Source organism: Thunnus albacares, chromosome 8 (genome assembly GCF_914725855.1).
Source record: "Thunnus albacares chromosome 8, fThuAlb1.1, whole genome shotgun sequence".
NCBI classification, from domain to species: Eukaryota; Metazoa; Chordata; class Actinopteri; order Scombriformes; family Scombridae; genus Thunnus; species Thunnus albacares.
The window spans coordinates 12,306,792-12,319,807 of NC_058113.1; the positions used below are offsets into that span (position 1 = coordinate 12,306,792).

General features: G+C 39.5%; 1 protein-coding gene across 3 annotated transcripts in view; it reads left to right on the forward strand.

The window, feature by feature from the left end:
• The window catches only part of dnah5 (dynein, axonemal, heavy chain 5), a 111,211-nt gene that overhangs the window by 89,978 nt on the left and 8,217 nt on the right, over positions 1–13,016 (forward strand). For all 3 annotated transcript variants that reach the window (XM_044359873.1, XM_044359874.1, XM_044359875.1), the window contains 7 exons: positions 492–613; positions 3,006–3,155; positions 5,686–5,931; positions 6,075–6,294; positions 7,823–8,028; positions 8,716–8,919; positions 12,347–12,562. In XM_044359873.1, the coding sequence (XP_044215808.1) occupies positions 492–613; positions 3,006–3,155; positions 5,686–5,931; positions 6,075–6,294; positions 7,823–8,028; positions 8,716–8,919; positions 12,347–12,562 (1,364 nt within the window). The remainder of the gene's footprint in view (positions 1–491; positions 614–3,005; positions 3,156–5,685; positions 5,932–6,074; positions 6,295–7,822; positions 8,029–8,715; positions 8,920–12,346; positions 12,563–13,016) is intronic.

The window sequence follows — 13,016 nt, forward strand, 5'->3', positions numbered from 1 at the left end:
TTCACACACATTCCAAAAATATTGGTACTGTAGCTGTTCACTGAATCTGAGATATAGAGCGCTCCTCACCGCAGGGATAAAAGCCAGCTATGGCAACAGACAGTCTGCTACATCCATGCAGCTTCACCATCTGTCAGCTTCGACCTGCTGAACATGGACTCACAATGTGACTTTTGTGTATATTTGTGAATACTGTGTTGGTATGTTTATTTGTGTTTTGGCATTTAAACATATTCTTTTGTACAAACATATTTAAAAAAAAAAAAAAAAACTTCACTTTAAGCCACTTTTTCCATAAAATACTGAATACTGAAAAATTACAGTAACAGTGCTATCAAGCAGCATCATGATTTAGTGATATAATATTATGGTTGGGATTTTGTCCATAAACATTACAGAAGGGAACAGATCAAATATAAAACTAGCAGATGGAAACCTTTTTTCACTTTCACAAGTGTGTGTGTGCTTGTGTGTGTATACGTGTCATCCAGGAGGTGCATCACTGGACCTAAAGGCTTGCCCTCAGAAACCAGCTAAATGGATCCTCGACATGACCTGGCTCAACCTTGTAGAGCTCAGCAAACTCTGGCAGTTCTCTGACATATTGGATCAGGTACAACATACACACACACACACACACACACGTAAACATGCACAACTTTATCAATTTAGGCATGCCCTGACAGGTGTGTGATGTGAGTTTGTACCCACAAGGACTTTTATCTATTAAGTCTGCAGATAGTAGTGCTCACACACACACACACAGAATCACCAGTGGTCTCTAGGTGCTTATTAAATATTTTTCACAGCTCTCCCTTGCTCTAGTAAGCATGTCAATATCAGTCTCATCATGTCTCGCTTCATCTCACTCTTATACACATCCACACACACACCCATCACGATGGACTGTCACTCATGCACAAATACATACATCCTTATGGGTGACTGACAGGCTGGTGGCTCCCATGGAGGGAAAAGCTCAGTGCTCTGTGAAATGAGCTTAGTTTGTAGAAACTTCTAATCAATCACTTTCGGTTGAGCATGTGCTCACACACACACACACACACACACACACACACACACACACACACACACACACAATTCTTTTATTTCTTCACATACACTAATACACACGTATATTTTTGTATAGGTGATTAACAGGGAGAGGTGGATTAACAGTTCTTTGTTTAATGAAATCAGTCTTGCAAGAAGAACAAGGAGAGGACAGGATTGTGCTGTCAGTGCCCCTGCCCCCCAGAGAAAGAGACAGACACATGTGACTCTGTGTTGCCACTTCAAACGCTTGATGCAGAAGCGCTTAAACTGCACTTCATTTCACACCTAAAACACACAAACATCACATTCAGGCATCCATTTTAGCCAAAAAATGTGGCTCAAAAACATCATTCATATCCCCAGACTGGCACAGAAATTCAGCTGTTGAATGTGAATGTGTTACACTCTCGTCTATCAACAACTACTGTTAATGTGCTCTTCTGCAAAGCACTAAACCCTTTAAATTCTTAAGTGGAGCCGCTCAGTAGCTAATATCCAAAGACAAGCAGCTCTCAGCTGGCGATGTGTTTAACTGAATGTAAAGCAGGTGGTCACTTCAATTTCCCTGGATTAATACCTGTCAGAGAGGACACTCAATTTCAAAATGATCCACACATCTATTCAATTTATATATATAACATATAGTTATATAACTTATAGCTCAAGTAAAATAGATATAGTATCTTCCGTGAGCCTGATGAAGATGAAAATTCAGCTCTCTGTAGTAACCTGATTTCTTAAATGTCATGTAAACAGTGAACCTGCTTTCTTTGATAAAAAGATTAAGATAAACCTTATTAACAAAGATATATTTCTGTTGGAGAAACCAGATATTTTTTTTTGTCCATGTACTGTATCTGCTCTTACAGGGTATCTAAAAAGATTTTACATGCATATGTTCCTGACAGAGACTTCAGAGAGGGAAGGCATCACTGTGACATCAAAAGGAGTTTTGAAAGAAGTGTCCTTAAAACCAAAATAAGTAACTCAAAAACCAGACTAAAACTGGACCAAAAAACTAAATTAAACAAAAAACAAAAAAACACATGCAAACATATTTTTTCCCTTTCATTAGTCCAAATGCAAAAACACAAATACAAACATGTTATATATCACTACCATATATCACTAATACACTTAAAATATATCATGTTTGCTTCCAAAATATGGGCAGGGGGAGAATTGTGATTACTGACCAAGCTGCATGTAAATGCCGGTTATACAGTTACCAGGTTATTGTGGTGCATGTACTGTAAATGTGATCTCGGATATCCTGCTTTAACCTCATTTCTTCCAGTAACATGTGTGTATGTAAACATAGTGATTAACAGGCTTTGTCATGTCACGGGATATTTGCATATGTTGAGCTATCAAACATTCATAGCATGTCCTGGATGTGCATGGTGTTTACATGGATTTACTACAAACTGCTTTTCAGGCAATTAGCGCTAAGTGCAGTACGTCAAGTGTCAAACCAAGACCTCATGTTTATAATCATCCGAGTCACGTGATACAGATGTGTGTGAGCCTGTGAAATTATTCCATTTAATATCTATAAGCTAAATTCTCTTTACAACTTGTGTTTCAAAAGGGACGATAATGCTAATGAGCAGCACCCACACATGCTGTGCAGATACAGATAGGTGCAGAAAGCCACAAGTTCGTCATAGTCCTTAAGCACATTAGGACAATTTGGACAATTTGTGCTGTGCATCTAGGAGAGTGCACAGTGAATACATTTTAATATTTAACAGCAACGTAGGGTACACTTGATCTTTAATTTCTCTTCTCTTAGCTTTATGCTAATGATAGATTTAATTCTGAGGTTGCTTTGACCAGTGGTATGTATTAAAGTGCTTCTTTCTGCATCATGTCCTGCCCAGATTTGTATTTTTTTTTAAATCTGTGTGTTGTTCCTGTGTCAGAGCTGTTAACACTTTTTCTCTCAGATAAGTCGTAATGAGAAGCAGTGGAAGTCGTGGTTTGATAAGGAAGCCCCAGAGGAGGAGGTGGTCCCAAACTCCTACGACCAGGCTCTTGACTGTTTTAGACGGCTGCTCCTTATACGCTGCTGGTGTCCTGACAGGACCATTGCACAGGTTAGAAATGACATTGTAGGAAATAGAAAGCTCACCGTTAATTACTGATGTATGTGCATTTTTGCTAATTAAGGACTTATTTCAAAAATGAGAGTTTAAATGTACAGTATTATGTAAAATCTGATTACATAATATTTGGTTTCTGCTGATAATTCTGATAATTCACATACAGTATAGGTGATGAAAATCCAATTATCACAGTTCTCATGTTGCATCATAGTGCATTTGCAGCAGTATGATGCAGTGGTTCTGTAACATATGTAGACTTTAGTTCAAATAAATGAGCTTCAATGAAAGGAATACAGCAGAGAAGCAGCATATTCATAATTAAATGGTCAGGGCTGAAAATGAGATGCTGCTTTACTTCAAAACGACGCTTATTTTAATGAGACTGGGTCCAGTTAAAAAAGAATTTAAAAAAATCTCTAAATCTACAGTAATATCTCCCTTTGGTCAAAGCTTTCCTTGAAGGGAAAAGTGGCATACATTTAGTTAAACAGCTCTCTCAGAAGCTTACTGAGCCTGAATATCTATAATGGCTAATGGACATTCACTTTTTATTGATGGGTAGTTTCTTGGTCTACAGCAGAGAGGCCTGAAGACTAATTTATTTTGATTTATTTTATTGAATGGGACCGTGTGCAGTTTGAAACATTAAAGATGCACTGCACCAGAGTTAGCTTGAAGCTAATTTGCATCTGTAGTCCCCAACAAAAAACATACCAAACAAAAACACACAGCACATCACATACACCCACAATGTCAATTAGAAATAATGTAAAGTAAACTCATCTGTGTGACTCAGTGGTCACACAGCTGATTGGTCTTTAGTACTTGTTTCAGTCTGGTCTTCAATGCATTGATAGAACTACAGTTCTTCATATCATCAGGTAGGGCGTTCCACTGAGTTGTGGCTTTCACAGAGAAAGCTGACTGCCCAAATGCAGTGCGACGAAATGATATGGTACAATCTTTTATAGGGGACATTCTGGAGGATCTAATAGAATTTACTTAGTTCTTAGCGCCAAACCATTTAAAATTTTATAAACTAGGCACAAATATGAGAATAATCTAAAATTCTCAAAGTTCAGTAAATTGTATTTCTCCAGTGCGCTACAGTGATAGAAATGCATTTGCTTTTTGTTTTTTTTGTTTTTAAAGTTTGTTTGTATAAGGACTCAAAAGGTTTTATGGCTGTTTCTCCAGCCTGCCCCCAACATGTGATGCAATAAGACATATGGGAAAGAATCATAGCATGCATAAATATATTGGCTGCAGCCAAAGAGAGACAGTTTCTAATATGTCTAAAATTTGCTATGTTGTACTTTATGATTTTAACCATGTTTCTTAAAGTTCAATTTTGGATCCAGTGTCACACCAAGAAAAATCAGTAACTATGTCAATGTTTTCACCTTTTATGAAAATATCAGCATTAGGGGGTTGTACCATAGTCTTAGAGAAAAACATACCCTTTGCCTTGTTTACATCTAGACTCAGACATGATTGATCAAGACAATGTGTAATCCTTTCCAATGTGATTGTTAGCTTAGCAGCTCAGCTAACTCAGCTGTTTTTGCATGTGTGTACACAACGATGTCATCTGCATATATTTGTAGTTCTGTATCATGACACTGTTGAGGGAGAGCATTAATATATAGGCTAAATAATAGGGGACCTAACACTGACCCTTGTGGAACACCGATTGTGCACTTCATGTTACTGGACAGTGTGTCATCAACTTTAACACATTGTCTCCTATTAGATAAATATGAAGACATCCATGCCAGTGCTCCAGATGAGAAGTTAAATTTAGAGTTTCGATTTTAAAACATCATGCAGATCTAAAAATACAGCACCAACTACCCCTCCTTTGTCAAGTCTTGATTTAATTTGCTCTATTAAGTGCAAGGTAGCAGTTTCAGTGGAATGATTTGCTCTAAAGCCAAATTGCATACAATGTAGACCAAAATTGCTTGTATTAAGAAATGTTGTCAGTTGTTTAATGACAACTTTCTCACCAACCTTTGAGAGTACTGGCAGTATACTTATTGGTCTGTAGTTACTGGCTTCAAGTTGGTCTCCAGATTTAAAAATAGGCGTGACAATGGCACATTTCCAGTCATCAGGAAAGGAGCTGTGTTTAAAAGACAAGTTAATTAAATGAGCAATAGGGGGAGATAAAATATCTTTGTGTGATTTGACAAACATGGTGTCAAATTGGAAAGCATCTCTACTTTTGGAGCTTTTTAAGGAGCTGATGCACGCACAAACAGTCCAGCAGTTGTCCTTCCCCCCCACAGCAGTCTTTACTGTTGACTGAAAAGAGAGAGTAAAAAATCCTTTGAACTATTCACTCAGTATCCAGCCCTCCAGAAAGTAAATTTATTCCAATATTTAGTTTTAACTCGGCCTGCAATGCTGAACAAGTCTTTCTGCTTGTGTTTAGTGTTTTGCATTATGGAGCAGTAAACAAACATGACTACTTGCCTCATTTCTTTAACCTCTTTCTCTCCCTCCTCCTCTCCTCTAGGCCCGTAAATACATAATGGACGCAATGGGGGAGAAGTACACTGAGGGGGCTATTCTTGACTTGGAAAAGACCTGGGAGGAATCAGACCCGCGAACACCTCTCATCTGCTTCCTGTCAATGGGCTCAGATCCAACTGACTCCATCATCGCGCTGGGGAAGAGGCTGAAGATTGAGACCCGATATGTCTCCATGGGACAAGGACAAGAGGTCCACGCCCGCAAGCTCCTGCAGCAGACCATGGCTAATGTAAGTCAGTGGTGTGAAGTTACTGTAGTTTAGGCATAATTTGATGTAGCTTACAAAGATGTTTTTGGGGATTTCTTGACAACATCATCACCTTACAGTCCTTGGTATAGATGATGACCCTCACTATCATTAATTGTCTATAGGGTGGCTGGGCCTTACTCCAGAACTGCCACCTGGGTCTAGACTTCATGGACGAGCTAATGGACACGGTGACGGAGACAGACTTTGTCCATGACAGCTTCCGCCTGTGGATGACCACAGAGGTCCACAGACACTTCCCCATCACCCTGCTGCAGATGTCAATCAAGTTCACCAATGAACCACCTCAGGGGCTCAAGGCGGGGCTTAAAAGAACTTACGGAGGTACATTAGAGCCAGTTTGGTTCAGTTAGTCCACTTTAATGTAAAACGTAGTTAACCAGAATTCGGGATTTGCCCATTTACAGTGCAACATGAGAGTGGTGAGGCTGTGCTAGGAATGAAGATGCACACATCCTGTCCTCAATCAATACAATGCCCTGATCTGAAAGCGTTGCCAGGCATAAATATGGAGGATATTAAGTAAAACGTCAACAGATTGATCCCTGGTTTATCAGTACAGGGGGATCAGATGGGTGTGTGTGTGAGGGAGAGAAAGAGAAACACAATGATGAGCATGCAGAATAGGGCGTCTTATTATTCTTGATGATGTATATATGTGTAAATCCGTTTGTAGATGTACACACAAGCTCACATATAGACCTTTAGTCAGTCACACAATCAATGACTAAAGCAGTACGAATGTGTCCTTGGGGAAAGTCAGCAAGAGAAAAGATGATAAACATCTGTTTGCTGCCTAATTCATTGTATTTTACGCCTACGTACCAAAAGCCTGTAAGGTTCTTGAAATTTTAAACAAGCTAAAGTATGTCGTTTTGTGTGATTATTCAAAAAGAGGGAGAAAGAGAAGAACAGTTAATATGTATAAACCAGCTGTCTTTGCCTGACTCATATGGAAAAGGGATATGTGAGGTTCCTGAAGGGCAGCTGAGAGTCTGGGTATACGCTTATCTTCAGCTCTTGAATCCCAGCTGCAATTGAAAATGGCATTTCTTCATGAGATCAGGATTAATCACACATGTTTTGGATGGTGCATTCAGAATATTCCCACATTTGTTTATATCAGTTCCTGTTTTGCTAATGTTTTTCCAATTTTAGGTATCTCGTTTCACAAATAATGTAACACTGATCCGCCTTTATTTGGGGGGTGACTGTCTGTGAGGCATATATCACTTATCACTTATCAAATATAGTCTTTTAGAAATATGGATTTAGATCAAAATAGCTGGTGATAATTTCTATTTAATTATCATGTAGATTAAAAGCGAGAAGTTTACTTCCACCTGGAGTTTTCAATCACTTCATGACACTCTTATCCTCCTGAGCCTGGTATAATTTCCCTAACTTCATTAGAGTTCAGCAAAGCCCTTTGAGAGGCTGCCTGTCAGAGATTTCCCAAAAGAGAATTGCCAGCTTGCATTATGCTAAGTTAAAAGTGTGCCTACAGTATGTGTGTCATACCTGGAGTTACGGAAATTGCCACAGGTTAAGATATTTAAATTTTAACTCAGGAAATATGTAAGAAACCTTTGCTCATTTAGATCAAAAGCACCTTTTATTGCTCTTTGATTTTGTTTTTGAAAGGGGAAACTGCACTTATATTTGTTCCAGATGTATTTTCACTATGCCCTCCAAGTCTGCAATAGTAACAGTAAGAAAACTTCTGTAGCTGAAAGGCTTTGGTTTGTAGCTCCAAAGGTCGATCGGACCAAAATCATTTCCTTGCAATTGCAGTCCTACACTCCAGTTGGAGGGGGCTGCTGATGTGTTCACCCATGTTTCCCTTCACCAGGTATAAACCAGGACCTTTTGGATGTCAGCAACATGGTGCAGTGGAAGCCAATGCTGTATGGAGTCGCATTTCTCCATAGCACTGTACAAGAGAGAAGAAAGTATGGCCCTTTGGGCTGGAACATCCCCTATGAATTCAACCAGGCTGACTTCAACGCCACAGTCCAGTTCGTTCAGAACCACCTCGATGACATGGACATCAAAAAGGTAGGAGACATCTAAAATACTCAGTGTTCATTCACCTAGAGAGTGGGACAGAAAAGGTGAATATTCAGTTGAAATAGTTGTGAGTGCTGAGAGTTTCAGTGTGAAGGTTTACATTGCTGCATAATAGGCTTCCAATGGAGGAATATGTGTGCTGCATGTTGTAGTTCTAGTGCCTCGATCACAGTTTTACTCTTTCCAGTTTCTTGTAAAGCAGAAAAAAAACATGTAATGTAAAAATGTAAGTACTGTATGTATTTACAGCTAACCTTATCATGATTAAAGTATGTTGTTATATTCTGTGTACTGTACGCATGGTGTGATATAGTGTACTGTATTAGATTCAGGAAATATATAGGCCTACCTTTTGCAATGTGGCAGCATGGCAAGGTTTTATAAATTGAATACATGTGAGAGCATTAAATGTTCCTCTCTATTGCTAAAGTTGACAATTAAAACTAACCTTTATTGTCACAGTCTCTGTCATACAAAAAGTAATTTTCTAAGATTTGATCATTTTCATCATCTGATAAGAAAGACGTTTGTCTCAGGACACATGTTATTAGTAGAAAATCACAATGACAGTGGTCGCATCCAACTTGTATGAATATACCAAACAGAAACAATGACCACACTTTTGAAGATTAAAGATTTGATATCATCCTGTATCACTATTTCCTATCCCCTCAGGGTGTGTCATGGAACACAGTGCGATACATGATAGGAGAAATTCAATATGGTGGCCGTGTGACTGACGACTATGACAAGCGCCTCCTCAACACCTTTGCCAAGGTGTGGTTCAGTGAGGACATGTTTGGACCTGCCTTTAATTTCTACAAGGGCTACAGCATCCCGAAATGCTCCAGTGTTGACCAGTATCTTACATACGTTCAGGTGAGTCACTCTCGAGTGGGAGACTGATGGTGCATCTGGCTTCAACAAATAATACAACAGGTTTAATGGGACATGTATGACTGAACATGTGGCTGCAAAAACATCACTGCCAGATCAGGGCAGCTGTCTTGAGGATTTCATGTTCAGCCCAATCTTTCTACATTATTGTGACAAATCTGCTCCAATCTTGTGTTGTTGCCATTTGTTTCAGATTTTCCTACACTGTCAGCTTTCAGTGACATCCCAAACAGTGAAAAAGCAAAAAACTGAACATATGAGGTTTCTGCAGGATGCTGACACACTGCTCTTGTCACATCTAGATACAGGCTGCCATGTGTGATTTTATATAAAATGCAAGCATACTCATTTTATTACAGATTATGTATGATGTATTAGTGTGCCTGTGTGCTTAACTGGTGGGTTTGTGCATTTGCGCTGTGTGTGTGTGTGTGTGTGTGTGTGTGTGTGTGTGTGTGTGTGTGTGTTTGCCTGCGCCTGCGTGTGTATGTCTGGGGGCATTTCCTGAGCTAGTTTCATTAAAGCTAGTTTCATTATGATGGATGTTCAGGGCTGCCAGGCTCAGCAAGCTTATTCCTCTGCACCGCCTCTCAAATACAGAATGACAAACACAGCCTTGGAGAGCACACACACACACTCACACACTCTCTCTCTCACACACACACACACACACACACACACACACACACACACCATGTACTCACAAATTTGCTAACAAGCCTTCTTTCTCTTTCTGTCAGACACAAAGCCACACACATGTTCACACTTTTCCCACACAGACAAAACACAAGAGAGCACAATGTGTCCCTGTGTGTGTGTGTCCACACGTCTGCATATTTAAATTAAATGCAGACAGACAGGAACAAAGCTAAAATTCCCTGAGAGGAAATAAATGACCACAGCGAGGGACAAAGGCTATTCTGTCCAGCACCCTGTGTGACTCTCTCTTCATCACCTCATATTTTTCTCGGCGTATTAGCCAGGCTCTCTCTTCATGTTTGACTCTATTTGAATGCGCAGTGTGATTGATGTTTCAGGGATAAACTAGTCTGTGACAACATAAATCTCAAATGTCTTTTTTTTCTCCATGCAAACTCAACAAGCACAGACGTAATCTGATGATACGTAAACAAAACAGTCTGTTTCAGCCGAGGAGAAATCAGATTGTGTTTGCTTAAACGTGCTGACATGCAAAAGATCCATTCTGTGTTCTGTCATCACATTCATACGCTAATTGCAGTTTCACGCCTTTGCACCATTCTTGATGTGTTAAAGGTGATTAGAGGTTCCCCTAAAATAAAACTAAGCTTGCAACATATTAAATCAGTCTTTGCTTTTGCTTACGTGACATTGATCATAATAAAGCAGCCATTACAAAGTGACTTTGTTCTGAATTTTCCAGTTTTAAAAGGAACCTCATTAGTCACACTGCAGTAACAGATGGTCTGTCTTCCTGTCATCATAGAGAAAGACCCTCATTGCAAGATGTCTTTGAACCAATTAAACACAGTTTCAACTCAGTGACTTTGATTGGCACGTTTTCAACATCAGCTCACTTCTTCAGTTACTTTTAAAATTCAACCAACCCCATTCGAACAACTTGACTTGGCCCTGATTTTAATTCAAAAACCTAGAACCCAATTCAAATGTCATCAAGGAGAGACGTACTGTATGTAACCCCTAATATTTCAGCAGTACAATGTAAATATTCCATTCAGGTTTTTCACAGTGGATTTCTTTAAGCCACTTGACCTTGAAAAAAACAATTGATCACATCATGTTGAAGGCATACTTCCAATTTGTTGCGTTATTTATCCTGTGAGTTGGAAAATTGGTATTGACTGCTGCAGAGCTCCTATCAGAGTCACCAGGTGAAGTTATTTGCTTCACAGTGCACACAAAGATATAGATACCTATATTACTCTCTGAAAATATACACAGAATAAGCACAAGTATTTCTTCTCAAACCTCTAAAATTTCACTTAAATACAACAAATACTTTATGGAAAAATATAACAACTACCTATAGAACATGCCATCACATGTTGAAAATTGATTAGATAGTAGTAGTTACAATTTCCGGTTTCACTTAACTCAAGATGTTTGAACAAAGATAGGCTTAACATAAATAAAACAGATAAATATAGTGAAAATCAAGTTCTCAGTGTCACCATCCAATAACAGCTTGAGATGGATGAGTGTCAACCACAGTAATACACTTGCATCATCTATGACTTCTATTCAGGCAAGTGCCATCATAATCAATCAATTAAGGCTTTAGTTCCCAACCTGGAGGTCAGGATCCACTAAGACAATTAACAAGATATGAAAAAAATCAAAAAAGATATTTGCATTCAAAGATGTTCCTCTAATCCTTGCTTTTTCTTTGAATTATTGGATACGTTTACCCCTTTAGACCTCTAAATTTAATTAAAATAAAACTCTAAGAAAAAAATCACTCTTTGATTGACCTGGTCACTTCCCATGCTACTAGTATCGACTGGTAAATTGAGAGTTTCACCTTCAGGCTGAGATCCCGTTTCACCACAATGGTCCGGTACAATACCTGCATTACACTGACACAGCATCAATTGGCCTGTTGACCTCTCACTAAATTTAATCCTAATCCTCCCCGGTGGTCCACTGTTCCACAACAAAGACAGAATCCACACTTATTGAACACAGTTGATGGGAAGCTGTTGAGGGATCCTGTCAGTGTGTGTCAGTCTAATAGTGATTTGCTCTGGTTGGTCAGGTGCATACACAGTGGGGGTGGTATGAATCTCCTGTGCATTACACCCCCTCCCAATTCAGCTCCTCACTGGAGAGTCAAAGAAGCAGTTGGTGACACTGTGGGGTATCAGAGGAGACACATGGCTGTTTATGCTTTCACCAGGCCAACAGTGGGCAGTAGTAGTGTCAAAGGTAAGGAAAGTGCAGGGAATTGGACTTAAGGAACATATAAAAGTGTAGTAGACGCTCACATCCCGTAAACTTCAAACAGGTGAAACCAATGAAACAACGTAACAAAGAAAGATGAAGGTCCACACACTGTAGCTCCCTTATATGCAGTTTATTGAGACATCCACCAGTGACATTTCGAGCTACATGCTCTTCTTCAGAGTGAAGAAGTGTGAAGAGTTTGAAGAAACATATGAAATTGAAGTTAAAAAAGCAGGCAGCACTTAAAAATCTATTTCACATTGTTGGAGACTGTCTTCCCATAAACTCTGCCAGCTTGTTTCTGCCAGCTCAGTGATAAGCTGCTCCAGGGGGCTACTAAGGCCCTCTTGCAGCAGTTGTTGTGAGAGTTGAGTGAATGCATCTTGGCCATTTCTTTCTAAAAATATTTCCACAAATGCTCTGTGATCTGAACAAATGACCTCCGGTTACTGTTTTATTTTTGCAGGGTCTGCCAGCTTATGACACTCCAGAGGTGTTTGGTCTCCACCCGAACGCAGACATAACCTACCAGATTAAACTGGCTAAAGACGTGCTGGACACTATCCTCAGTATTCAGCCTAAAGATAGCTCGTCAGGCGGAGGGGAAACCAGAGAGGCTGTGGTGTCCAGGTTGGCTGACGACATGTTGGAGAAACTGCCTGCAGACTATGTACCTTTTGAAGTAAGCCTGGGTGACTGTTGTTGAGCGAAGGCACATGTGTAGTGCGCAAAGTGACAGGGGTGGTACTGACAGAGAAGGTGATGGGTGGGTGTGTGTTAGTTTGTGTTTGAGACAGAGGTAGTCAAAGAGAAAAGACGGCTAGGAAAAAACAGAGGAGTGTAAATGTAGCTGAATCTTGCTAACTTTGTTTTATATTGGGGTTTCTCTCCTTTTTTTGACATTTAAGAGACAGTGAGGTGAGAATGTGACTTTTCTGAGCAGAGGTGCAAAGCTTGTCATGGAAAACTTCGTCACTGCACCCCACACCATGTGTGACAGATGCCTCACAGAATGAGGGCAAATACAGCAATGTCAACACAAATAACTGCATTTGGAAAAGAACAAATAACTGTGAATTCACAGAATCCATCATTCATGCTCTTTTCTATTCCTTACAAATAGTAGTAACTATAGA